A 25,855-nucleotide genomic window follows, 5' to 3' on the forward strand; every position below is an offset into this window, starting at 1 on the left:
TAAAAGTGCTTTGTGAATTTGAGGACCTCTAAATAGCCACACTGCCATTCTCTCCCTCTTCACAGGCCCTGCCCAGGGACCACTCAAAGAGGGATTTGGGCCCCAGAGGGTCTGGAGGTCTATCCATGCAAGGCCCATCCATCCTCCCTCAGAGGTAAAGGGGTATCAACCAACATGCGTACTGGATACCACGTTTCATCAAAGCCAGTGGGATGCCAGCCTTATCAAAGAGACACCACATCATCCCAAGGTACATGGTTACAAAGTGATAGAAACTTACAAGATGGAGCTAAAGCTTTATCCAGAGGTAAATTTATAGCCTTAAATGGATTTGCTAGAGAACAAGAAACCATGGAAATAACTGAACTCTTCAAGAAGATAGAAAAATGACAAGATTAGCCCTAAAGAAATTTGCAGTATGAAAATGATAAAGATTCTTAAAAGTCAAGAAATAGAAAATACTATTGCTGAGGAAACCGAGGCTCAGAGGCAAGATAAACTGTTGAAGGTCTCAATGCCAGTGTTGAATTGGGTCTTTGGCCTACAGGCAGATCAGGCCAGACGTCGGGTGTGAGTGGAAGGTGCCTGCCTGGGCCTTGGCGGCCGGTCCACATACACATCATGAAGGCCTCTGGGCCACTGACCGCTTAGAAAGCGGAAGGGACAGTCAGGGAAACTTGCTGGTGCGACAAAAGGAACCCTGCCTTTTAGGAGACATGGATCAGAAAACGTGTCAAAGTGCTTATATGTTCTTGAGTTATTTTCCTATTCACACCCCAGTCGTCGACTGATAATGTGTAGTAGGAAGCCATATTTTGCCAAATTTCTTCTTTGAGAAATTTGGGCATCTGAGCGGCTCAGACGGAGGTGCGGAGGCGAGAGTCGCACCCCGGAGGCGGGAGCGGGCGCGGGGCTGGCGCGCGGGGCCGGTAGGCGGCGCCCTCCCTGCGCCGCCGCCTCCTCTTGCCCGCTCCTCCCGCGCCCGCCGCCAGAGCTCCGGCGTCCCTTCCCTTCGCGTCGCAGCCGGCACTTTACAAACTCCTCGCCCGCCCGCGGCGGCCGCAGCTCCGCGCCCTACCCGGCCTGGCGCGTCCGTAGGGCCGCGGGCATCGGGCGGCGCGGAGGCGCCAGGGGCGGGTGCGGGCGGAGGCGGGAGCTGGGCGCCGAGGCGGGGCCGCGTCGGCCCCGCGCGCCGCGCCCCCCGGGCAGAGCCCCGCGCCGCGCCGCGCAGAGCTGCCATCCCCGCCGCGCAGCCATGGCTGCGCCGCCGCCGCCCCGCCGCACACGCGCCTGAGGCGGGGACCATGGCGAGCGCCGCCGAGCCCCCCGGCCAGGCGGCCGAGTACCTGCAGGAGCTGACCCGGATCGTCGCGGCGCAGCAGGAGCTACTGGCGCGCCGGCGGCGACGCATCGAGGAGCTGGAGCGCCAAGTGGCGCGGCTGAGCCGCGAGAACGCCGGCCTGCTGGAGCGGCACCGGCGGCACCTGGCCGCGTGCGCCCGCCGCCCCGACCCCGGCCCCGGCCCCGGCCAACAGCCGCTCGGCGCCATCCCGGAACTCGGCGGCCGCCGCGACAAGTAAGTGGGGACCGGGGGCGGCGGGCGTGTCGGAGGCGCGCGAACTTCTTGTGGGGGGGGCACTCCCCTCGGGGCTGGGCGGGGAGGGTGCCGGCTAGGAGATCCCTGGCGCCCCCGAGTACCCCCGCGGCGTCGCGGCCCGACTTGGGGCTCAGTCTCCCGGGGACTGAATTCTCAGGAAAAGGGTCTCGGGTGCGCTGCCCAGCGCTCCCGCCCGCCCGGCTTTCCGCTGCCGGCCGGCTCGGAACTCAGGTTCCTGCAACCCAGGAGCTCGGATGCAGGGTCCAACCCGCCACAAGGGACTGTCCGGAGGCAGCCCTGGGGTTCTGGGTAGCGGGGCCAGAACTCCTGGCCGGGAGACCCCAAGACTCAGAGGAGAGGGGGCGCGGCAGGCGCAGAGCCCGCTCTCGAGTGGGCCGGGGTCACTTGCGGGTCGCATCCCTCCCCAAGGGACTCCGTGCTGCCTCCAGCCCCGGGCACGCCGAGCTCTGCTCCTTCTGGACGCCTCTGACTCTTCCTTCGCGTCTCCGCGTCTCCGCGTCTCCGGGTTCCTCCCGCCTCGCCCTAGGATTACCCGGGGCTATTTCGGATCAGGGATTAAGCTGGGGATGGGATGGGACGGGACTGGCCAGCCGAGCTGGCCTCGCGGTCCCGGCCGCCCGTACGCCTCTGGTGGGTCCGAAGTGTGCGCGGCCCCTCTCCGCAGAAGTCCTGGCGCCCTGTGGGGCGAGGCAGGGTGTACCACGGCTCCAGTGGCCGCTGGGACGGGGTTCCTCTGTGCTCTGGGCCCCGTCTAACCCCTCCCCACTTTGTCCCCTGTGTCTTTGGGACCAACTAGCCCACACTTCACGGATTAGAGCTGTGGGCGTGGGTGGGTTGGGTCGGGGGTGGCGAGGTCATGTCCTGAAGATTCAGAAATGATGGGGGAGAAGTTGCACTTGACTCCAAAATCCTGCCGGAGGGGGGCGTTCTGATTCCCAGGAGTCCAGGTGTGGTTAACTGGTCATCTGGTCAGTAGAGACCCCATGCCTCCAGTGCCCCAGGCAGAACTGTGACCTAGACTGGGCTGTGCAGGCTGTGGTCCTGGAAGGAAGGTGGGAGTCCCTGGGGGGCAGGGGCTGGGGTCCTCCTGCTGCCCTGCTTTGGGTGCTTCTGGGCTCTGGTGAGCCCTGGAGGAGGAGTATTGAGGATGGGTCAGGGCATGGGTGAGGCTGGTGGCTCTGTGGGGGCAGGCCAGTGATAAGCTTCTGTGTTCTTTTTATCTTGGGAGAGAGAAGGGAGACATGGGGTACTCCTGAAGCTGGCATCACAGAGAGAGAGACCCCGCTGCTGCCTCTGTGGCTCCACCTTTGGCTCTTTGGTGTCTCTGAGACCCTCTTGATCACTCAGTCCCTTCCGCAGCAGTTTGGGTCATCTGGTGCTAATTGCAGGGCCTGAGCCTTTACTCCCCAGGCAAGGACTTAGGGAAGAGCCCTGGTGAGGTCATCAGCTGCTCGGGGAGGCAACATACCAGGACAGGGACGTGCTGCCCGCTTTCCTAGGGAACATTGACACACTGTAGGCAGATGCCTCACAGCACCAACCATGGGGATGGATTCCTTTTTTCCCTTCAAAGTCACCGCTGGTGACCAGGTGTGGGAGGGAAGAGTCTGAGGGGCTGCTGGGGGCGATGGTGGCCTTGGAGGGAGCTAGGGGCTCGTTTCCTGAGTCCCCGGCTCTGTGTCAGCCTGGCCTCAGTTCTAGGATAGCATTCCTTTCAAGAGAAACAGTGGCAGATTCTCCCGGGCTTCAGAGGCACTTCTCAGGCTTGTGTGTGCACTCGGGTGCCGGGAACTGTGCTGAAATGCAGATCCGGGCCCGTGGGTCTGGGGCAGCTGGAGGCCTGTGTTTCTGACAAGTTTTGGGAGATGTGGTGCTGGGGCTCTCGGACCTGGGAGTAGGGCTGTGGGACACAACTGTATTAACAGAACTGCGGGCCCCATCAAGACAGTACTTGGGCTGCTTTCCCTCATCTGCTTCCTTACCCAGCCCCCTCCTGCCCCAGGACCCCTGCATGGGGCTGGTGGCACGCCCGTGCCTTCTCACATCTGTGGGGTTTAAGCTGCTGCAGAGTTGGAGGGGATGAACTGATGACTGCTTTTCTAACCTGGGTTTGAGGGCCCTTGCCCATCCATGGAGCAAGGTGATTTATGCCTAAGAGCATGAGGTAACCAGCGCCCTGAGGGCAGCCAGTTTTTATGAAGTGTCTGCTGTATGCGGAACCATGTGCTGGAGACCAAAAAGGAGCATGGAGAAGACTTGCAGCGAGCACACAGCCCACACAGAGCAAGGGACTTGGGCAGATGAGCGGGTCCCAGGGCCAGCTCTGCACTTGCCCCAGGGTTTTGCATGCACAAAACAGTGATGATCATAGCTGCCTCCCATGCTTTTTCAGAGGATTAAGGGAAAATCATGGGCATGGAGGAAGCTTGTACACAGTACATGCCTAATGCATGGCAGATTCTTGTCAGCTAGGCTCTCATTTTTTTTGGGCCAGTTGAGCACAAGTAGGAGGAGGAGGTGAGTGAACTTCCTGAACCTGAGTGAGACCTCTGGGGGCCCAGTGTCCACATGGGAGACATGGAGTAGGGAGCTGGCACCCTGGAGAATGACCATCCAAAAGTTGGAGTGGGGTAGGGGCTGGCCACCTGTCATGGAGACAAGACCCCCTGTGTGGGGGTTTCTCGAGATGACCGTCAGTGCACGGCCATGGAATGGGGATCACTTTCTGCTGGGCAACTCCACTCCACTTTCCCCCAGTGCTGGTGCGCCCATATTCTGGGACTGCAGGCACCCTCTCCCAGGCCCCCTGCCTGCAGACAGCAGCCCCTGTGGGTGAGTGTCTGGTGAGCCTGTCACGCTAAGCTGGGCCTGGCTTCCCTTTTCCTAAGTAGCCTTCTGATGCTTCAGCTTGAGTCAGGAGCCCCTGGCCCCATGGCCACTGGACAGGGCACCCCTGGGTACCTGGCAAGTGCAGTGTCCTGTTGGGGTATGTACAGATAGATGCCATTGGATAAACTAGCACTGAGACAACAGTTGATCTGTGCCACCTCCCCAAGGTTCCTTGCAGGGGTCCTTGGGAGGGTTCCTGGGCCCAGAGATCTTTAAACCCCTGTTTGCATGAGTTTCTTGGCTTTGGGGAAAACATAGTAGTAACAGGAAAGAAATAGGATGCCTTTGGTTACATTGGGTATTTGATTACTTTTTTTCCGACATCAGAATTCATATCCAGTGTTGAGTCACCTGCATTCTAATGGTGTTTCTAGCACTGTCCCCTCCTGCCCCACTAGCAGTTTGGGCACATAATAGGTGCTCGGTAGATATTGTTGAGTGGACGAAGGCAGGAAGGCTTGATTAGGATCCTTGTGCTTCCTTTAGAAAGTCAGCTTGAACTTCAGCAGATGCAGCTGCTATCAACGAGCAGCAGACCAGATGCCTGGGAGGCAGGGTGAGCGTGTTAAGCTCTGGCCACAAGGGTGTCCTGTGTGCCCTGCGCTGTTCCAGGGCTTTGCATTTTCCAGCTCATTTCATGGCCCCTGCAGTCCTACAAGGCAGGAACCATTGCCCTCTCCCATTCTGCTGATGTAAAACTGCCTCTCAGGTTGTTTGCCTGGCTTGAGCCCTGCCACCTAGCCAGTGGTGGAGCCAGGACCGGGGCTCCGGAGTCTGGTCCAGGCCCCTGCCCTCCCCCGCCACTTGGCCTTCGTGCTAACTGGTGATGAGATGACCTCCTGGGATCCTGTATGACTCCCAGCCTTCCACACTGGAGGAAACCCAGCGTGCCTGGTCCTTGTGCTGTCTTGCAGGCCTTCGTTATCTGGGCCTGGTCGTCCCTTGGCATCACTTGAGGTGGCCTTGTGGAGCGGACAGGGACCAGAGGAGATGCACCTTCTCAGCCTCTGCTCCTCTGGAGTTTCCTGGTGGAAGTAAACACCAGCTTGGAGAGGGGGGAGGGGGCCCCTTGGAGCCGCCTCTGTCACGCTCTCGTCCCCTCCAGCCCTCAAGTGCTGTCACATCACTGGAGAGGACGTTTTTCTGAAGCTCCGAGCTGGTGACTCACTCTGGGGGAGTTTCTAGTGGCATTCACATTCTGTTGATTTTCCAAACAAGCCTCCTCCGGTCTGTGCTGACATTAACCATGATGGGGGCGCGTCAGTTCCGAGGGAAGCCCAGGGGTGGCCAGCGAAGAGGGGGTGGCCAGAGGCAGTGACGCCAGCAGCTGTCCTTGGGTGGGTCCCAGCCAGGAGCCTCTGAGCACGTGCTTCTTCAGAGCAGCTCCCCAGCCCTGCGGTCCAGGGTGTGAGGTCCTGGCCGCTTCTGTTCCTGTCTCCCCTGACCCATGCAGAGGGAGCAGGGGCACCGAGACCAAGCAAGGTGGGAGGGCTTGTCTGATTTGCACAGGTAGGGGCAGTGGGGTGGCAGAGGGAGACACTGTGTTTGTGTCCTCGGTAAATAATGCTCTTTCTCTCCCGGCCAAGATGGAGCCCAGTGTCCTGTGCTGGGAGGACATCCCCTGCTTGGGAATGGGGCACATCAGGCTCGAGGGCCTCGTCCTGCTTGGACGAAACATGTTCACCTCCACAGGAGCAGGGCAAGCCGTTATTTTTCCAGCAGATGGTAGAGTCCGTAGAAGGACGAGGAGGCACTTCTCTGAAGCTCTCCTGGCCATCTGACAAGCTAAGCGAATTATTCTTTTACAACCTGGAGAATAAAGCGTGAACTGTGTCTTTATCTCGCTCAGCTTGAGAAAAGCAGGGAGCAGGAGGTGTGTGAACCTGAGTCAAGACCTGCTCTCATGCCCTCCTCTGAGTGCTCACGCCCCGAGACTGTGCCAGGGAGCGTTTGGACTCCGTGAGCCACCCCGGAGTCGGGGGGCATCAGCACTTTTGGTCAACTTGGTGGCTGAGTGTCAGCTGTTTTGTCTATGACATTGTTTTGACAGTTGATCTCATTTTTTGGTTCTTTGTTTTTTTTGTAAGAAAGAGCCATGCCTTGCCTGACTTGGGGAGGGCACCGTTCTGAGCTTGTCAGGGTAAGTGTTATCCATATAATTGCCTCAGAGCAGCAGAAAGACAAACCGGCCAGACGTGCGTGTGGCAGGAACTGGAATAGGGGATGCGAACTGACCTCATTGCAATGGAGCAGAGGCTGCATATGAGGCCGTGAGGCAGGCCAGGGCCATGCTGGTGGCCTGGAATTCAGTTGTCCCCGAACATGCTACCCCCACCCCCACCCCTTGCAGATGAGGGCCAGGCTGCAGCAGAAATTGCCCCAACTGCAAACCAAGCTTCATGGGGTGCCAGCCTTGTCAGGAATTCGGAGGTGAGTGAGGCCTTTGGAGTCAGATTGCTCCCCCTCAGCAGGGTGACATGTTGGCGGAGATGCCAGACTAGTTACTACACATGCTCAGTGCTGATCTTTTATTCCTTAAAGAGCTGCAGCCTTGAGTTTTTCAAATGCCTTCCCCACCCCAACTTCCCCAGCTTTGTGGGGACCCTCCAGGTGGCCCTGAGATGATACCTGAGCCGCTGAGCCCTGCCTGGGTCTGCAGGATCCTGTCACCCTCAGTCACCTGCTAGCAGGAGGGCCCTCCAAGTAAGGCAGGCTTTGCCCTGGGTCCCCGAGGTGTGTCCCCATGTGAGGTGGGGAGGCGGCCCTGTCTGGGGTTGCTCAGAACAAGGGATCGCATGGTGCCTGGTACTGCAGGACACCCTGAATGGTGGCTTGGGGAGGACAAGGGCATTCAGGGTGACCTTGAGGATCGTTTTTCCCCAGCGTTTTATTATGAACATTTTCAAGTTGAAAGAACTGTTCCAGGCAGAGCACACACCCCGGCCCCAGTTCTACAGTGAAGTCTTGCAGTATTTATTACGTGCCTCTCCATCCGTGAGGTGTTGGAACCACGTCGAGGGGGGAGCTGACATTTACACAGCGCCTGGTGTGCCCTGGGAGCCAGGCTGGGCACTGCGGCACCCCCGCTATCTCCTTCTGTTCACTGACTGTTCCTGGGGCATCAGCCCCGCCTGATCCTTGCCCTTGAACAGCAGCTCCCCCGCCGCCTCCTCTTGGAAGCACAAGAACAGGGATGGAAGCCTGTAAGTGGAAGTTGGTGGAGATCCTGGGCTGGGGTAGGAAGTGGGGCCAAGTGGTGTGCATCCCCGAGCAGGAAGCAGATGCCCACCCTTGGGTGTTGGCAGTGGCTTCCTGGAGGAGGTGACGTTTGAGCTAGGGCTTGAGGAGCAAGGAGGAGGAGGGTGGAATCAAGGTAGACAGACAGCATGTGTGGAAGCACCGAGGCAGGGAGGCGGGTACACGGTGGGTTTGGGATTGGGAGGTGCTGTTGGGGACGGTGCCAGGCCTGTCGTTGGGAACAGTGGGCCAGGTGAGGCCCAGACGGCCCAGGGCCCTTGCTTAGAGCTGACTTCAACCTTACAGGGTAGGGGTAGCATGGTGAACAAATCTGGGTGTGAAAAGCTTAGCCTTCCTTGGAGGAGGCAAGATTCACAAAGGACAGGACAGAAGACCCGTGTTTTGGGCCCGTAGACTTCAAATGCGCCAATTATGCTAAGACCCAAGCTGTTCCTGGGGCTGGGTGCCCCAGCTTCTCCCTGGTCTCTGTTGCTCTTTCCACCTATGCCCCCTCTAAAGGAGCAGCCCAGCAGGGTTGCTCACCTCCCCTGGGGTGGCTGGGGTTCCAGATGGCTCCTGGGCGGGGTACATATGTAGTACATGGACAGAGCAGTGGTCAGGACACTTCCTCCACCACGTTCTGGCTGTGCTGCCCCTGTTTCTTAGCCTCTCTGTGCCTCATAAAATGAGGTTAGAAAGCATCACCTTCCTCCGAGAGTGGTTGTGAGGTTTAAATCTTTAACATGCAGCGTACCTCTTGTTCCTGCCAGTTTTTATCACTGTTGCTCCCTCTTTCTAGGGCGAGAAGAAATCTGATGTTAGAGAAGAGTCATGAGATTTAGAATCAGGTGACTTGGGTTTTGGCATTTATTTCTCTGTTATCTGCCTACCTTCTCCACATCTCATGTAACTGACTTTGTAAGATGTGCCATCACAATCCCTGTAGCCCTCAGTTCCAGCCTCTTCACTTGGATTAAAGTTGTGGAGACTTAATGCTGTTAAAACAGAAGGAAGACTCTCCACAACAAAGCAGAGCCCTCTGGAATGTTTTCCCCACCTTGCCCCCAGCCCATTGCCTGCTCCCAGCTCTGGCAGGACTTGGAGGCCTAACTATCACCCAGCTTAGCCGTCCTCACACTTCCAGGTGTGTAAAATCCTCCACCTGAAAGGAGTGTCTGGGGCCATTTTGACCACCCCTTTTGATCCCCCCCCAGAGACTGAACTGCATCTTCCCTGGCACCTGTTGTCAATAGACACCACTGTATTGGGGCTTCACCCCTGTCCGCTTTCCCCAATGAACAGGTGACCCTGCAGGGTTGCAGTGAGGACCAAGTTAAATACCGAGAGGGAAGGTGTTTTGAAAGTCATAACCTGTTGTGTGAATGAATGTCTCCTCACCCAGGGATGGAATGTAAGGGGTTGTTATTACCACTCTCTGTCAGTAATGAGTACTAATGCCTGACTTGTTCATTCTGTGGGTGGGTACCATTACTATTCTGATTGTACAGGTGGGGAAACAGAGGCACACAGAGGTAGGTGGGGGGAAAGCCGTGGTTTGAGCAAGGATGAGCCTACGAGAGCTGTCACCTAGACATTCTAGGAGACCCTCTAAATTCTAGCCCAGTGTGCTCAGAGAACATTCTTGTGTGCTTTGATCCTTTTCAATGCATTGAGCCTCATTTTAATGTCTAAAATATGATCTGTCCTGGAGAAGGTTGCATGGACTTGAGAAGACTGTGCATCTGTTCTGCTGTGGTTGGGTGGAGTGTTCTGCCCGTGTCTGTTGAGTCTAGTTGGTTTATAGTATTGCTCACATCTTCAATTTCCTGTTGATCTTCTGCCTGGTTGTTCTGTTATTATTGAAGGTGGGGTGTTGATATCTCCACCTGTTATTCTTGAATTGTCTCTTTCTCTGTTTATTTCTGTCAGTTTTTGCTTTGTATATTTTGGGGTTCTGTTGTTTGGTACTTATGTGTTTATAATTATTATGTCTTTTTTAAAAAATTAAATTTTATTGGAGTATAGTTGATTTACAATGTTGTATTAGTTTCAGGTATGAAAGTATGTTTTTTTGGCCTTGCCCACGGCATGTGGAAGTTCTGGGCCAGGAATCAAACCCATGCCATGGTAGCAACCTGAGCTGCTGCAGTGACATTATCAGATACTTAACCTGCTGAGCTACAAGAGAACTCTAGTTATTATGTTTTCTTGATGGATTGACCCTTTTATCATCATAAAATAGCCTTCCTTGTCTTTAGTAATTTTTGTCATAAAGTCTATTTTGTCTGGTAGTATAGCCACTCCAGGTCTCTTTTGGTTACTGCTTGCATGGAATATTTTTTTCATCATCTTCTTTTCAACCTATTTGTGTCTTTGAATCTAAAGTGAGTCTCTTATAGATACCATATGGTTGGATTATGTGTGGGTTTTTTTTTTTTTTTGCTTTTTTTTGTGTGTGTGTGTGTTTTTTAGGGCTGTACTCATGGCATATGGAAGTTCCCAGGCTAGGGCTGAATCTGAGTTACAGCTGCTGGCCTACACCACAGGCACAGCAACGCCACATCCTTGGTTCATGGCAATGCTGGATCTTTGACCCACTCAGCGAGGCCAGGGATTGAACCTGCATCCTCATGGATGCTAGTTGGTTTTATAACCTGCAGAGCCACATTGGGAACTCCTGGATTATGTGTTCTTTTAATGATCCATTTTGCTAGTCTCTGCCTGGTAATTAGGGTGTTTTATCTACTTATATTTAATATAATTATTGATAAAGCAGGATTTACCTCTGTAATTTTATTTTCTATGTATATGATGCAATTTTTTCTTCCTCCATTCCTCCCGTCCTAGCTTCTTTTGTGTTAGATATTTTCTGGTGCACCATTTTCATTCTTTTGTTTCTTTTAGGATCTAGGAGTCCTTTTAGAAAAAAATAAACCTGCTTGCAAAGCCGAACATCCTATGTATCTCTTCTCACCAAGAGAGAGTGAAGGCAGGGTGGGGACTGGACGGCGGAGTGTTGGCAGTGACCCCAGAAATGAGGGTTCCAGGAGGGAGAGCTGCTGATCAGGGAGAGGGGTACATGGGTGTGGACCCAGACAAACTGGGTGGGCTTGGGGAACCAGCCCAGAAGTTCCCTTCAGCACATGGGGAGTGAGTTATTTGTCTCCACTGTTTTTGTAAGGAGCCCTGCTTCAGGGTAGGTTGTAATGAGTATGTGTTGGATGAATGAGTGAGGGAGTGAGTGAGTGACTGACTCAATGTTCTAGTTATCTGTGGCTGAGTACAAATTACTCTGAAATCTAGAGGCTCAGGGCAGGGCTTAGCTGGTTTGGCATTCTGTTCCTTGTGTTGTCAGTGATATTCAAATAGTGGATGGAGTAGTCTGGAGGGTCCAAAACATCTTTCCTCATGTATCTGGGAACTTGTGGAGCCTCTGGAGGCTTGGCCAGAGTGTTTGTGAGTGGCCTCTCTGGCGCGGGGACCTCCAGGGAGAGGGGGCTTCTTACATGGTGGCCCAGGGACTCCAGAGCTGGTGCTCCAAGGCCAGGTGGGAGATGTGAGGCTTCTTGTGGCTTGACCTTGGGACTCCCACATGGTCACGTCTGCTACATGGCCAGGTTCAAGGGGAGGGGAGTGGCCCCCACCCTCAGTGGGAGGAGGAGCCAGGATTTTCAGCCTTCAGCCCCCCACATTCCATGTGCCCAGGCTCTGAACTGTCACTTCCCCCATCTAAGGCTGCTAAAAGTGTCACTCCTCTCTCTGCATAGGGTGTGGCAGCCTGTCCTGTCCCTGGTGGGTCATTCTCCATGGGTGCTGTGTGCCTGAATGGTGTTCTTCTTCCACCGGGAACCTGGCAGTGGGGGTGAGAGTGCTTCCCAGGCCTTCTGCCTGACTAGGGGCCTGGGAGGGGCTGGAGCAGGCCAGATCTACTCCCCATTGCTCAGGGACCTGCCCACTCCCATCTGCAGCACCCCTGCCCCGAGCTGTGTTTTAATTCTGGCCACATGGCAAAACAGCCAAAACATCCAGGGAGCAGGACAGGGGTCTAGAGGAAGTCATCGCTGCTGGTGTGTTTTGAGTGATCACGGTAATTAAGAGCACCTGCCTGCCCACTCCCCCTGCACTGGGCCTTCTGAGCAGCCTCTCCTGCCTGGGGAGCAGCCATCCTCCGGGGCTGGGGATCCCACAGACTTGCTCCTGCCTGCAGGGGGCAGGGCTGTTGCACAGGTGGCTGTGGACATGGTGGGGGTGGTGCGGAGCCCCTGCTTGCTGCTCGAGAGAAGGAGGCGTGTGTCCTTCCTCCTCTTTCTGTTCCTGCCTCTTCTCAGGTGGTCTGGGCACAGACACAGCATTTCCTGAAGGTTCCCTCTTGCTCAGAAACCTGTCCTGGGTGGGGTGGCTGGTGGCCCCATTCATGCTACATCACTCACTGCCACTCACTCCATGTGAGGTTTTCACACTCTGTGCCTTTGCTCATGCTGTTCCCTCTGGCTGGACACCCTTCCCACCCCTCCACTCCTGCCTCTGGAAGCCCCACATGTCCTGTAAGGACCCATTCTCCTCTTGGAACTTTTCTTGATTTGGATACACGCTGGCATGAACCTCCTCTTTGTATTTGTGCTGCAGCACTGAGTCCCCCAGGGCCTGGTGTCTGACTAGCTGTGCCTGGGTGCCTGCTTCTCCCCTCTATCATCTGGCAGCTCCAGGTGCCACCTCCCTTTGGGTACCCTCCTAGCAAACTGCTTACGTTTAAAATGCAATATTTTAACTACCATATGACCCAGCAGTCCCACTCTTGGGCATATATCTGGACAAAACTCTACTTAAAAAAGATATATGCACCCACATGTTCATTGCAGCACTATTCACAATAGCCAAGACATGGAATCCACCCAGATGTTCACTGATAGATGATTGGATCAGGAAAATGTGGTATATCTACACAATGGAATACTACTCGGCCATAAAAAAGAACAAAATAATGCCATTTGCAGCAACATGGATGGAACTAGAGACTCTCATCTTGAGTGAAGTGAGTCAGAAAAAGACAAATACCATGTGATATCACTTACATCTGGAATCTAATATGTGGCACAAAGGAACCTTTCCACAGAAAAGAAAATCGTGGACATGGGGAATAGACTTGTGGTTGCCGAGGGGGAAGGGGAGGGAGTGGGAGGGACTGGGAGCTTGGGGTAAATAGATGCAGAATATTGCCTTCGGGATGGATCAGCAATGGGTTCCTGCTGTGTAGAACTGGGAACTCTGTCTAGTCAATTATGATGGAACATGTAATGTGAGGAAAAAGAATGTATACAATATGTGTAACTGGGTCAGTATGCTGTGCAGTAGAAAAAATATATATATAAAGAAATAAAAATTAAAATTAAAAAAATAATCTACTCTATAAAAAATAAATGCAATATTTTATTTTAAAATTTTATTGGAATATAGTTGACTTACAATGTCGTGTTAGTTTCAGGTGCACAGCAAGGTGAATCATTTATACATACATGTATTTCCATTCCTTTTCAGATCCTTTTCTCATATAGGTCACTACGGAGTACTGAGTAGATTTCCCTGTGCTAACAGTAGGTCCTTGTTACTTACCTGTTCGGTACATAGTAGTATGTGTAACCAACCCCAACCTCCCATTTTATCCCTGCCCCCAGTGTAAAATGAGATTTTTAAAATAATTACATGATTGTCACGTGGACAACTCCAGAATCTCCACCATGGAGTATCCACATCCCTGGGGCAAAGGATGCTGTCCTTTGAGGTGCAGGGGAAAATGTGGGAGTCTGTTTCCATTGATCATTTAGTTTCATCCTTCAGTGTCTTTTCTTGGATTCTTTTGTGATACACATGACATTTGTGCAGTAGTGCCTGCGTATGATTAATAAGTACGGGCAGATCTGGTTATTGTGGGCATGTGCAGCCACACTCTCCTCAGTCAGGGAAGACTCATTAAAAGCCTAGGAGGCTGGTGCTTCAACTATGGCTGTGTTTTCACTGCTTTTTTCTTGAGGCAGCTGCTTTCTTGGCTCGGGGGTCCCCACTGTGAGATGGGCAGAAGTAAGCATTGGTTGAGCCTGTGCTGTGTGCTTGCTGATTCCTTCTTTAATCTGTGTGGCCCCACTTTACAGATGAGCAAAGTGAGGCTCAGAGAGGTGAAGCAACTTGCTTGGGGTTGCACAGTACATAAGTGGCAGGGCCTGACATGACTGGGCCTAGTATGCCTCCCAAACCCGTGTTCTCTCCTTTGTGCTCCGTGTCTGTGCTCCCAAGACCCACCGCTGCTTGTGCTCTGGGGCTCTGCCTATGGCTGGGCAGTGACAGTGACGGGAGCTGGCTTCCTCTGTGTTTCTGTGGCCTCTGGGGAGGGTGGTCCTGCTGGCAGAGGTCTGAGCCAGGTTGGCGAAGGCTCCTTCCCCAGAGGTAGGACTCAGTAAGCCCCTTCTCTCTCTTCCCCCAGACACCTGCCAGCCCCAGGCTGGAGGAGAGCACGGGGATGGATCTGGAGGACAGTAGCTGCAGGACGGGCTTCTGTGGGGTGTGGCCTCCCTGTTTAAGAAACATGCTGATGCTGGTCCTTGAAGGCGAGGGTGGCATTTAGGGTGCGGTTGGGGTGGGGGCTGATCATCACCATCTTCCCAAGTTTCATTCACCAGATGCTAAAAGTCCCGCCCCCTCAGTTGAAGGAGCCAGAGGGATGGGAAAGGAGGCTTTTATTGTGTCTGCACGTCCGCCCGTCTGCTCTGTGGGCACTGTTTGTATGTAAAGCTGGTGGCTTTTTTCCCTCCATGGAGCTGGCACTCCAGGCCCCATCCAGCAGAGCTTATAAGCTTCCTTACATGTGGGCGTCTATGGGCTGGGGCGGCCCTGGGGCCCGTGCCGAAGCAGATCCCTCCAGGCCTGTGTCCCCATGAAGAGGGAGAGGCAGGTGTCAGGGAGGAGGATAGGGAGCCCCAGGTGGGTGCACGACCCCTTTCGCCTGCCCTTGGGGGCCCCATATCCTGATTCTGCCTGTGTCCTTCTAGGAGGGGGTGGCTTTTGATTTCTCTCAAGGTGACAACTTCAGCTGGAGCTTGGAGCTCAACACTCTTCTCCTTGAGTGGCTGTCTTTTGCTTTCATTTGGTTTCAGCAGACCACACCCTCCTCCACTCGCGCTGGGGGGGTTGCTCTGTGCACCTTACCTGGGCACCCTGGAGCCTGCAGTTTAATGACAAAGGACCCTGGCCAGGGTCTGGGCCTCCAGGGCCTGTGAGCTCAGCCAGCCCAGCCACACCACAGGTGGAGCTCAGCTTTCTTTCTGTGAAAGGCCAGCTTTGGTGTATAGTCAGACCTGCACCGCATCCTGGGGTATGCCCTGGGGTACATCCACAGTTAAGTCCCCTCCAGGGCAGGTGTGTTTCAGACTCCATCCCATGAGGAGGTCAGGCGCCAAGGGGCCTCTTGTGGCCCAGCTTGCCAAGCACAGTTTGAGTAATAAAAATTGCTGAGCTGGGAGCAAGCAGGTCTGGGTTTGGGTCTGGCCGCATCCTAGCAGGCTGGGCAAGTCTCACCTGGACAGTGGGCATAAGAATGGAGACAGAGCTGGTCAGCAGCACATGCAGGAGTTTTCAGACATCATTATGTGGGAGGTTCTGGGGCAGATAGTAAAGGAGTCTTGGAGATAGAAAGGGGATGATCCCTGGCCTGGGTGGGGAGGATGTGTGACCCGGATAGCTGCCTCCCAACATCTGCTTTCCTTTTTCCTTTAACTAAAACTTGTTTGTTATATGGCCATGATGCCAGACACGTTAAAGACTGGCTTTCCCAGCCTCCTGGTCATTAGATATGGCCATGTGACTGCTCTGGCTAATGAGAGGTAAGCAGAAGTGTGGCATATAGCTTCCAGGAAATGTATTTAAAAGGAAGAGGTGGGTCCTTTGCCCTTTGCTTCTCCTACCTGTTGGCTTTCCTATTGGCTGGAATGAGAATGTGATGGCTGGAGCTTAGGCAGCTATTTTGGATTGTGAGGACAATGGCCATACCGTAGGGATAGGTGGGTAGTGAGCTAGAAGTAGCTCTTGGTAACCTAGAGGGAACTGCCCCATACAGCCTGGACTTCCCACCTTCAGACTCTTACATGAGAGAATAAAACCATGTGTTTAAGTCCATGTAAATGTATGGCTGACCCTTGAACAACGTGGGAATTAGGGAGTGCCAACTCTCCCCACAGTTGGAAAATCTGTGTTCTAAGTACAATCAGCCCTCCATATCTGCAGTTCTACATCCATGAATTCAACCAACTGTGGATTGTGTAGTACTGTAGTATTTGCTATTTTTAAAAAAAATCACCTAGAAGCATGCCCACACAGCTCTAACTTGTGTTATTCAAGGGTCAACTGTGTTTTCTTTTGATCCCTCTTGGTCCTGAAAATGTTTGAGCACATCTCTGGGAGCCCGAGTCCTCAGTGTTTGAATGAATGGGAGTGGAGTGGGCCCCAGGCCCCTTGTCTTGGGAAAGATGCTAAATGTAATCACTCAGCTGATGAGGAGCAATTACTTCACAGTGTGAGATACAGAGGTGGAGGGTAAACCAAGCCCCCTGGTCTGGCCCGCAGGGAATGGTGGGAGTCTGGTGACAGATAGGGTACCGCCTGGGGTGTCACGGAGACCCGGGGTCCTCTTGGGGGAAGAGTCTATGGACTGGCTGGCTTCTAGCTGCTCAGGCCAGGAAGGGGGCAGGTGGCAGCCTTTGGGACAGTTGGGGACAGGGGGAAGACATTCTGGGCCTGCGTCCCTCCTCAGGCACTGGAATTGATGCTCCCACGACTTCCCCAGGGGAGAAGGGACAGCCCTCTGGTCCTCTTGCTCACACTGCAGGGCTGGGAGAGACAGAGACAATGACAGAGAAGATGGTACCAGGAGAGACAGACAGAGACAGACTGAGAGACTGGTGGCGACTGTGCATATTTAATCTTTCCGCGTTCTCCTGCGTGTTGAGTTAGCCGTTGATTCTTTCAGGTGTTCATTCATGTGACTAGCCCTTGCCAGGCCTCATAGGTGCCAGCATGTGGCTGGGGGATGCTGGTGCAGAGAGGCGGAGGTCAGCCCTCAGGGGGACCATCTGATGGGAGAGAGGTGGAGGGAAGGAGAGGGAGGGGAAAGGGGGAGCTTCTGTACCCTCAGGAAATGCCTCTGTTCCGTGTTTTGAAGGTGCTGTATTTGCAGGTTGACTTTGAGGCTAATGACAGTCATGATCGGGATCCAGTGAAAGCGCGTCTGGGGCTTGGGCTGTGTTCCTAGATTTTGCGCCCAGCCCTGCCCCTCCCTCGGCACCCCAGGTGTGCCCACCCTGGTGCACCCACCCTGGTGCGCCCCTCTGCAACTTGGCTCCTTAAGTCCCTATACAGCAAACCAGGGCAGGAGCCTGCTGATGAGTCTGCTTTGGTTTAGAAACCAATTTGAGTTTGGAAAGAGAACTCGTGATGGGCAGGGAGGTGGGGTGGGCCACCTGAACTAAAGGTCTGGAGAGCACAGGGTGCTGGGCCTGTGGGGCGGGGCTCCAGGAAAGTGAGTTTGGAGCCAGGCTTGTGGGGTCCCCCCTGGCTGCCAGGCACACACCACCAGCTTAGCAGCAGAGGCCGGGAGCTTTGGGCTATTTATATCGACTCCAGCAAATCTTCTGATCTCAGGGATCCTGTTCAAAGCATGAGTCCTGCTGGCTCCTGCACGCAGGCCTCCCTGGCCAGCGGCTTAGGGACAAGGGCCAAATCCAGGGAAGGGCTGGGCCACAGGGACCCCTGGTCCGTGTCCCAGCTTGGCGGCTGAGTGCTCAGCTCTGTCACTGACTAGTGAGGCCAGAGCCTATGCCCTAATTCTGTGCAGTTGATTCTCTATCCTGAGGGAGAGGGGGAGGCTGGCAGGAAACAGGTGTTAGTTGAGCACTTACTGTGTATGCAAGTACTTTTTTCCCTGAAAGGACATTACCTTATTTTTAAAAATTCTGGTAAATGCGCATAACATAAAATTTACCATTTTAACTTTTTTTTTTTTTTTTTTGCTTTTGCTGTTTAGGGCTGCACCCGCAGCACATGGAGGTTCCCAGGCTAGGGGTCTAATCAGAGCTAACTCTGCCAGCCTACACCACAGCCACAGCAACGCGGGATCTGAGCTGCATCTGCGACCTACACCACAGCTCACGGCAACACCAGATCCTCAACCCACTGAGCGAGACAGGGATTGAACCTGCAACCTTATGGTTCCTAGTTGGATTTGTTTCTGCTCCGTCACAATGGGAACTCCCATTTTAACCATTTTTAAGTGTCAAGGTCAGGGGCATTAAGTATATTCACACTGTTGTGCAGCCACCACCACCATCTATCTCCAGAACTTTTTCATCTTCCCAAACTAAAACTCTCTCTGCATCAACCACTAACCCCCAGCCCCTGACCCCACCATCTACTCTCTGGCCTGTGGATTTGACTCCTCTAGGGACCTCATATAAGTGGATCATAGTGTATCTGTCCTTTGTGACTGGCTTATTTCATGAGCACAATGTCCTCAAGGTTCATCCCGTGTTGCCACACGTGTCTGAAATTCCTTCCTTTTTAAGGCTAACATTCAGTTGTAGGAATGGACCACACTTTGTCCATCCGTCTGTCAGTGGACACTGGGCTCGCTTCTGCCTCTTGGCTCCTGTGAATAGTGTGCTATGAATACGCATGTACAAATATCTCTTTGGGACCCTCTCTCCGTCCTTCTTGGTGTGTACCTGCAAGTGGCAATGCTGGGTCTTATACTGATGAGCAGGAAACCTTTAGACACAGGAACTCAGCCCCCAAATAACCAGCCCGGGTTGGGGGGTGTTAGTGTCTGGTTGTCCAGAGGAGCGGGGGTGAGGGGAGGGCTGGTGGCAGGGCAGCATTCTGGCTCTGGCTCCCAGAGGTATGTGGCTGGCTGCCTCCCTCCCTCCCTCTCTGGAGTCCATGCTTCCCGCCTGGTTCTCCTTAGTGTACGTCCCCACCCAGCCCTTTCTGCTCACCTAGGCACATGGGCTCCATGAGGGCAGGGTCTGCCTGTCATCTCCCCCTTGAAGCCCCAGTGGCCGGCACACAGTAGGCCCTCAGGAAGTACTCACAAGTGATGGATATCATGTGACTGGCCTTCCTTCCCTTTCCTGCTGTTCCTGGGCCCCCTAGACCTGCCTGCCACTCCCCCGCCACCCCATGGAGGAGCCCCTTTCTGGGCACCCAGGGCTGCCTGGGGGCTCCATGCCTGGCCCACGGGTCCAGCACTCAGGCTGACAGTGATGAACCTCCGTCTAGAGCTCTAGTTATTAACTCCACTTCTGAGGGCCCTGGTGGCTCCTGACTCGGGGTGCTATTTGTGTTGGAAGCTTCTCGAACGCAGTGACCCTGCCGCCATGTACAGGGTGTGACCCTACCCCCACCTCTGTTCCCTGCCCTGGCATGGCCTCCCTCTCCTGTCCTGGCTTCCGTGTGGGTGAGGTGGTGAGTTAATCAGACCCGGGCGTCCTGGTGTGTTTATCATCGCCGTCCAGCCAAGGCCTCTGGCTGGCTCTGTCTGCTTACTTCTTCCTCGGCCCCACATCCTCCCCCGCCCTCCCCTGCCTGTCCGGGTCCTTGTCACTCTGTGTCCTTCCTTGGTGCACACAGTAATTTGTACGCAGGGTTCCTGTGGGCAGATCCCCTTGTCACCAGCTGCCGCCACAGGGCTGGCTTCTCCGAGAGATGCCTCAGTTGAGGGGCCCTCACCCAGAGAGCTCAGGACTCATACCCCACCCAGACCCCAGTGTAGTACCCTGAGGCGTGTTCATTCTCTGGACCCCATGGGTCAAGCAGGGCAGACCCCTGTGGTCCCTGCCCATCCCCCCCTCCTTTAAGGTGCCCTGAGAGCATCCTCTGTTGCCAGAACCCGTTTTGGGGCACCCATCTGTGGCTTCTCCCTGATCAGAACCCTCCAGAGCTCTAGAGTTGGCGACCCCTTACCCCACCACCCACTCCCTCGGGGATGGACGCCCAACTGCCTCCACTGCAGGGGATGTTTGGTGGATGGCATCCTCCTGCGTGGCACCCAGAGACCCTCTGGAGCATTTCCCTGGGGTGGATGCCCAGGGCAGAGCTGCCCCTCAGGGACTCTAGGGTGAGGCTTGGACCCCAGGAGCTTTGTCGGTACCCCAAGCAGCGAGGGCTTGTTCTCTGAAGACGGTGCCAGGCTGTGCTCCTTGGCAGGACCATGTCTTAATGCCCACACCCACGGGGGTCTTGTTGCCCCCTTGGTGTTTATCTGTTCCTCATGCCTCTTTCCACCTCTTTGGAGGTAGCTGGCCTCCCCTCCTGCCTGCTAGTCAGTGACTGAGCTCAGATGTCACCTCCTCTGAGAAGCCTTCCTGGTGGTTCCTCCTGTCATTCTGCAGGCCTGGCTCCTCCACCAGGTGGTTACACTGCTGTAGGGCTGTGGTGATGCTGCAGGGCCTGTGGGTCTGGCTTCTCTCAGAGGTGGTGGTTTGGGGCTGGGGACTTGTGTTTAGATGCCCTGCCCCCCCTTCCCAGTGACAGGGGAAGCCATTCTGCTCCAGACTGGTGGGGGGGCCTGTGCAGAGGACCATCTGGAAGCCAGAGAGTGGGGCCTCCTGCCCCCGCCCCCTCGCTTTCTTCTTCCTTAGGGCCATGTGTGCCTCGAGGGGAGGTCTCACTAGTTCCCATGGAGCTGGGTGGGGGGATCCTCCTTCCACTTTTTCCCGGAACAGGGATGTCCAGAGATGCCCCCCCCAGGGGGAGGGGGCGGGGGACCAAGGGGCATGCTCCTGATTCCTCTCGGTGCCTCGGTTTCCTCATCTGTGAAGGGGATGAATGACCCCACCCTGCAGGGCTGGGGAGGGCACAGTGGTTCCCGAGTGTCAGGGGGGCTGGTGTCCCTTACACCCTGAGCTTGGGGGGCCTGCTTCCTCCTGCCCTCATGACACCCCCAGGCGGACCCACTGCAGGAGGGTGGGCTGGAGCGGGCTTCCTGGAGCAGCTCTGACCTCTAGCAGTTTCCTTGCTCCTGGTGCCTTAGTTTCTTTATCGGTAAAATGGGGTGTATGTTTGGACCTCACCAGATCATTGAGGGTGAGACCCTGGCATATAGGACTCGGTCCATACACTCTGGCTGTTGTCAGAACTGTTGCCATTGTTACGTTGCCTACTTCTCTGATGGGCCAGGGCACTGGGGTTCAGGTATGTGCCCACTGTCCTTGACACCCAGCACACTGAAGGACAAGCGTGCTCCAGGCCTGCTTTTACAGCCACGGGAAGAGACCCTCATTCTAGTCACCTGCATTTACAGCGGGGAGTGCAAAGTGGCTCCGTGCTGTCATAGGAGCGGCTGATGTCCCCAGATGGAAAGGGCACTGATTTATGAAACTTGCCTAAGAGAAAACAGGACACATATTTTACAGATCCATAAAGCAGGGCTCTTTCATGCTGGCTCCTGGCTGGCCTGCCTGCATGCAGCAGCCAGGGTCACACCTGACAAGGCTTGGCACCCAGAACACTATGCATTAGGGAAGGGACAGGGCTGCCTGCTGTGACCTGCACGGAGACACACCCTGGACATTCGTTGGGACTCTGGGGTGAGGCTTTGACCCTATAAGCTCCTTCGGGACCAGGCATCTCTGGCATCCACCCAACCCCCGGCTCTGCTCCCAGGAGCCCTCTGCATGGCCCAGACATTGTATGTGGCTGCCCCTAGGGCAGGGAGCCATGACCTTGGCCAAAGGTGGCTCCCAGAGAGGGACTGACTGAGCTGAGAGCCGTGGGCTGCCAGCAACCCTGGCAGGGGTGGCATGAGGGCCTCATCCTGAAGGGAGACCGTGGCGGCCACCACTGCATCCACTGTAGCGGGTTAGGCTGATCTTTCCCTGTGCAAATCAGACCCCATTCCTTCTGCTGTGAACACCTCCCCCCACCCCCCCACCGCCCCGCCTCAGGCTCTCCTTTCCATCTGAGCCGGCACACCCAGCCGACAGAGACATCGATTTAAAACCTGAACTAGATGCCAACTTTTACAGATCAGGAGTTTTCACCTAAAGCCTGGTTTCTGGCTTCTCTTGAGCATTGCCCCCTCCTCTGCTTAGCCCCTTACTGGGCATCCTGAGGGGCTGTGCACTGTGCCCCGTGGCTGCAGGTGGATTTTAAGCTCTTTATTCTTCACTTACTTGTCTTGTGCGTGTTTGTGGTTCTGTCTGGGTATCAGGCTCTGTGCTGTCACCTGGGTCCCCCGTCCTGTGGGGCTTATGTTCTGGTAGGGGCGCTGGGCCCTGAGGAGCAGGTATGCAGTGGAACATCTAGCAGGGCCAGGAGGTGGGGAGCGACAGGCTGCAGCTTTTGACAACCTGGTCAAGGCTGGCCCCGGTGGGTGACCTGTGGCAGAGGGCAGTGGAAGTGAGGGGTGAGAGATGTGGGGTCGAAGTGCCCTACCTAACACCCTCAGTAGCCCTCAGGGACCAGGCTGGGCCACTCCTGAGCCTTCTTGAATCCACCAGGCACTTTGTGCCACCACGGGCTTGCTTGGCCCCAAGGGCCCAACTTCCTTCAGCCTTTAGCCTTTCCTTCTCCAACTCCTCCAGGAGGCCTCCCTGGCTGGGCTTTGTTCTCAGGTCACTGGGCAGCGTGGCTGCCTGTTTCCATGCCCTTGTCACCCATCTAGGGACCTTGGGGTCAGGGTCAAGGTAAAGGTTAGTGCCTAGGCCATCATGGTCTCTCTGTCCTTGACCCCGGCTCAGTGCCTGGCACAGAGTGGGGACATGAGTTGGACGTCAGAGAAGAGGCAGTTGTGGGTCAGGTAGATGAAGGCGGATGCAGGTGCCTGTGAGGGACACTGGTTCTCAGACTGCCTGGGACATCGAGACTTGAACCAGGCTTGGTAATGATGCCCCCAGGAACTAGGGCTTTTGGCCACCTCTGCCACGAGCACCTGTCTTGAGCAAAAATGGCCACTCAGTGAAAAATCAGAGAGCAAGCCTTGCCTCTTACTGGGTGGAAATCAGCGAGGGTGTCATGGGATGACGCCCGTCAGTGATAAATGCCAGCTTTTACTTACCGCCCCATATTGATCTGGGTTTCTGCATCACTGCTCAGCTCCCTCCGTGGGCTCCCCCCAAAATGTCAACCCGGGATTGCACGGCCCCATACCTTTCCCTTGGCTTCCAAGTAGCAGAAAATGTCAGGCCAGAGAACATTGTTAACAAGCATCATTCAAATTAAGGTTCCAGGCCTGAGGATTGTAACTCACCTGCCCTCTGCCCTTTCCTTCTCTCTTCCCCTCCCCTTCCTCCCCTTCCTCCCCTTCCTCCCCCAGGCCAGGGTCCTGCAGGGGTGGGGAGCCAAGGCTACTTCCTCTGGCAGGGGCAACTCTTGCTAGAATGCTGTGCATTCTCCCTGCCAGCATGACTGTTCTAATTAGTCATATTTTGAAAGCAGATTTGCTTAATTGCAAGCAGTACTAAATATTGGTATATAAATAAAGTCATTAATAACTGTATATGCAGAAAATTCTCCCACCGAGTGCCACAACAGCTGGGCCCCTTTGACTGTCCCAGGGGCAGGCTTAGCTGGACAGTGGTATCCTGCCGACCCCCTCCTGGCGGCATCTGTCAATAACCAGAGGTGGCAGCAGGTGGAGGAGACTGATGGAGGTCTCCCACAGGAGAGGAGGGGCCGTGACGGGCATGGGACCAAGGAGGTGGTTCCGAAGCAGTGAGTTTTGAATGGCATCAGTGTAACAGGTCTTTGGCAACATCATATTAATACACAACTTAGTGAAGGTTATGTCTTAAACGCAGCATTCATCATCAGCCAAGCCTAGGGATCTGCAGTGCCGCCCTGACTCTCATCTGTAGAACACAGATGATAACATCTGTCCAGTGTGTTGGGAGGTGGTTTATTTCTTAGGATGTTCAACAGTATTTACCGAGTGCCCACTGCGTACTCGGTTCTGTTCTAGTGGAATGTCGTGTGCCAGTGGCTGAGGGGAAGTGGAGGTGAAGCAGAGGGGTTGTCGAGGCCCAGAGTGGGGGTTGGGATTTGCTCTGATTGCTGTGGAAGAAGGGTCAAGTTACCATTTTGGAAGACCTGTCTGATTGTGGTTTGGACAAATGTATGGTGCCAGAGATCCACCGTTAATATTTAGGGACAGAATGGCCCTAAATATCCCCTGTGCTGCGCCTGTTCATCCTTGCTGTCCTCCAGCCCCTGGCCACCACTGGTCTTTGCGCTATCTCCATAGCTGTCCTTTTTCCTGAGTGTCACAGCAAGAATCATACAGTGTGTAGCCTTTTCAGATGGCTTCTTTCACTTAGTAATACGCATTTAAGTTTCCTCCATGGCTTTTCATGGTACCTCATTTCTTTTTAATGCTGAATAATATCCCATTGTCTGGATGGAGCACACTTTATGTATCCATTCATTCACTGAAGGGTGTCTCAGTTACTTCCAGGTTTCAGCAGTTTAAATAAAACTGCTATCAACACCCATGTGCAGGTTTTTGCCTGCACAGAAGTTTTACTTCCTTTGGGTAAATATCAAGGAGCATGACTGCTCGATCTTATGGTGAGAGTAATTTTAGTTTCATAAGAATTGCCCAACTGTCTTCCAAAGAGGCTGTACCATTTTGCATTGGTAGGGTTCTAGGTGACCTCTCTAGGGGGCTGTGGATTCTGAGACCCTCATCCCCGGTCCCACCCCAGCCCCCTTCCTATTTCCCCAGCTGCTTCAGACCAGCACACGGAGCCCCACCAGAGCGTGATGGTGTGCTGTGAGCACAGACCAGGGAAGTTCTGTGTCTCTTGTACCGGGTGGGAGCGGGGAAGGAGGGAGGGAAGAGTGGAGCGCTGGCCTGGGCTGGGTCTTGTTTGGGGGCCGTGCAGGGTGGAGGGTTAAGTCACCGTACACATGGCCTAGAATGCGAAGTCTGTCTCCTACACAGTCGAGGGGGATTCTCTGGGGCAGCATCTGGCACCCCCTGGGAGCGGTCATGGACCTGTGCGGGCTGAGGGCAGATATGGGATGGCCAGGGCATCCTCGGGTGTAGGCTGGGGCCTCGTCTGGGTTGGAAAGGACCAGGGGCACAGGCAGCCCAGGAGAGCCAACTTGAGCCTCCGGGTAAATGCAGGGTATCCGCTGTCAGGTGAAGCTCCCTGGTCACTGGGTAGTGGATAAGCTGAGCTGTGAACGCTGACCCTCAAGTCCCCTGGCAGCCAAGGCTTCAGAGGCTGTCGCTCTGCGTGTTGGGTGATTTTCCATTTCCAGAGGCCCTGGGGCCCTGGCCAATTGACATGACCATTACCATGCTCGGGAAGGTGTTGGGTTTCCTTCCAGTCCAAGAAGTCTTAGCCTGTTGTCCTTTCACCCCTACCCCTTAGCTCTGGTCTGACTTCCACAAATTACTTAACCTCTCTGTGCCCGAGTTTCCTCATCTGTAACATGGAGGTTACAAAAGTGCCCACCTCATGGAACCACGTGGAGATTAAATGAAGGAAGTGAAATGCTGAGAACAGTGCCTGGTGTGCATCAAGCTCTCAGTGGAGGTTAGCCATCCTTGTAATTGGGTGGGACAGAGCTCTGGAGAAATGGGACATGGTGAATTGTTCGTAGCCATCAGGAAAGGCCCCCAGTAGGAGGGGACAGTGAGAACAGGTCTTGAAGGGTGAGGGACCCCAGCACAGGGAGGGACAGCCATTTTATGTGGGGTGTAGGAGCAGGTTTTGGGGGTAGACATGTGAGCACGATGAGAAACAGAGGGGGCCGGGGTGCCTGGGGTCTAGGCATAGGTAGACTCAGGGTGGGAGGTAGGGAGAAGAGGCTGGGGCAAAGGATGCTGTCCTTTGAGGTGCAGGGGAAAACGTGGGAGTCTGTTTCCATTGATCATTTAGTTTCATCCTTCAGTGTCTTTTCTTGGATTCTTTTGTGATACACATGACATTTGTGCAGTAGTGCCTGCGTATGATTAATAAGTACGGGCAGATCTGGTTATTGTGGGCATGTGCAGCCACACTCTCCTCAGTCAGGGAAGACTCATTAAAAGCCTAGGAGGCTGGTGCTTCAACTATGGCTGTGTTT

At 54.7% G+C, this 25,855-nt stretch overlaps 1 protein-coding gene across 4 annotated transcripts in view; it reads left to right on the forward strand.

The window, feature by feature from the left end:
* Positions 1-1,229: 1,229 nt before the first annotated feature.
* IQSEC1 (IQ motif and Sec7 domain ArfGEF 1) overlaps positions 1,230-25,855 on the forward strand; it is a 334,379-nt gene continuing 309,753 nt past the window's right edge. For all 4 annotated transcript variants that reach the window (XM_084989556.1, XM_084989558.1, XM_084989557.1 and 1 more), the window contains exon 1: positions 1,230-1,576. In XM_084989556.1, the coding sequence (XP_084845682.1) occupies positions 1,305-1,576 (272 nt within the window). In that variant the 5' untranslated portion in view covers positions 1,230-1,304. The remainder of the gene's footprint in view (positions 1,577-25,855) is intronic.

This window comes from Sus scrofa, chromosome 13 (genome assembly GCF_054392235.1).
Source record: "Sus scrofa isolate SSC_HxYL_T2T_F1_AM1 chromosome 13, Sscrofa_HxYL_maternal_Yorkshire_Landrace_v2.0, whole genome shotgun sequence".
NCBI lineage: Eukaryota > Metazoa > Chordata > Mammalia > Artiodactyla > Suidae > Sus > Sus scrofa.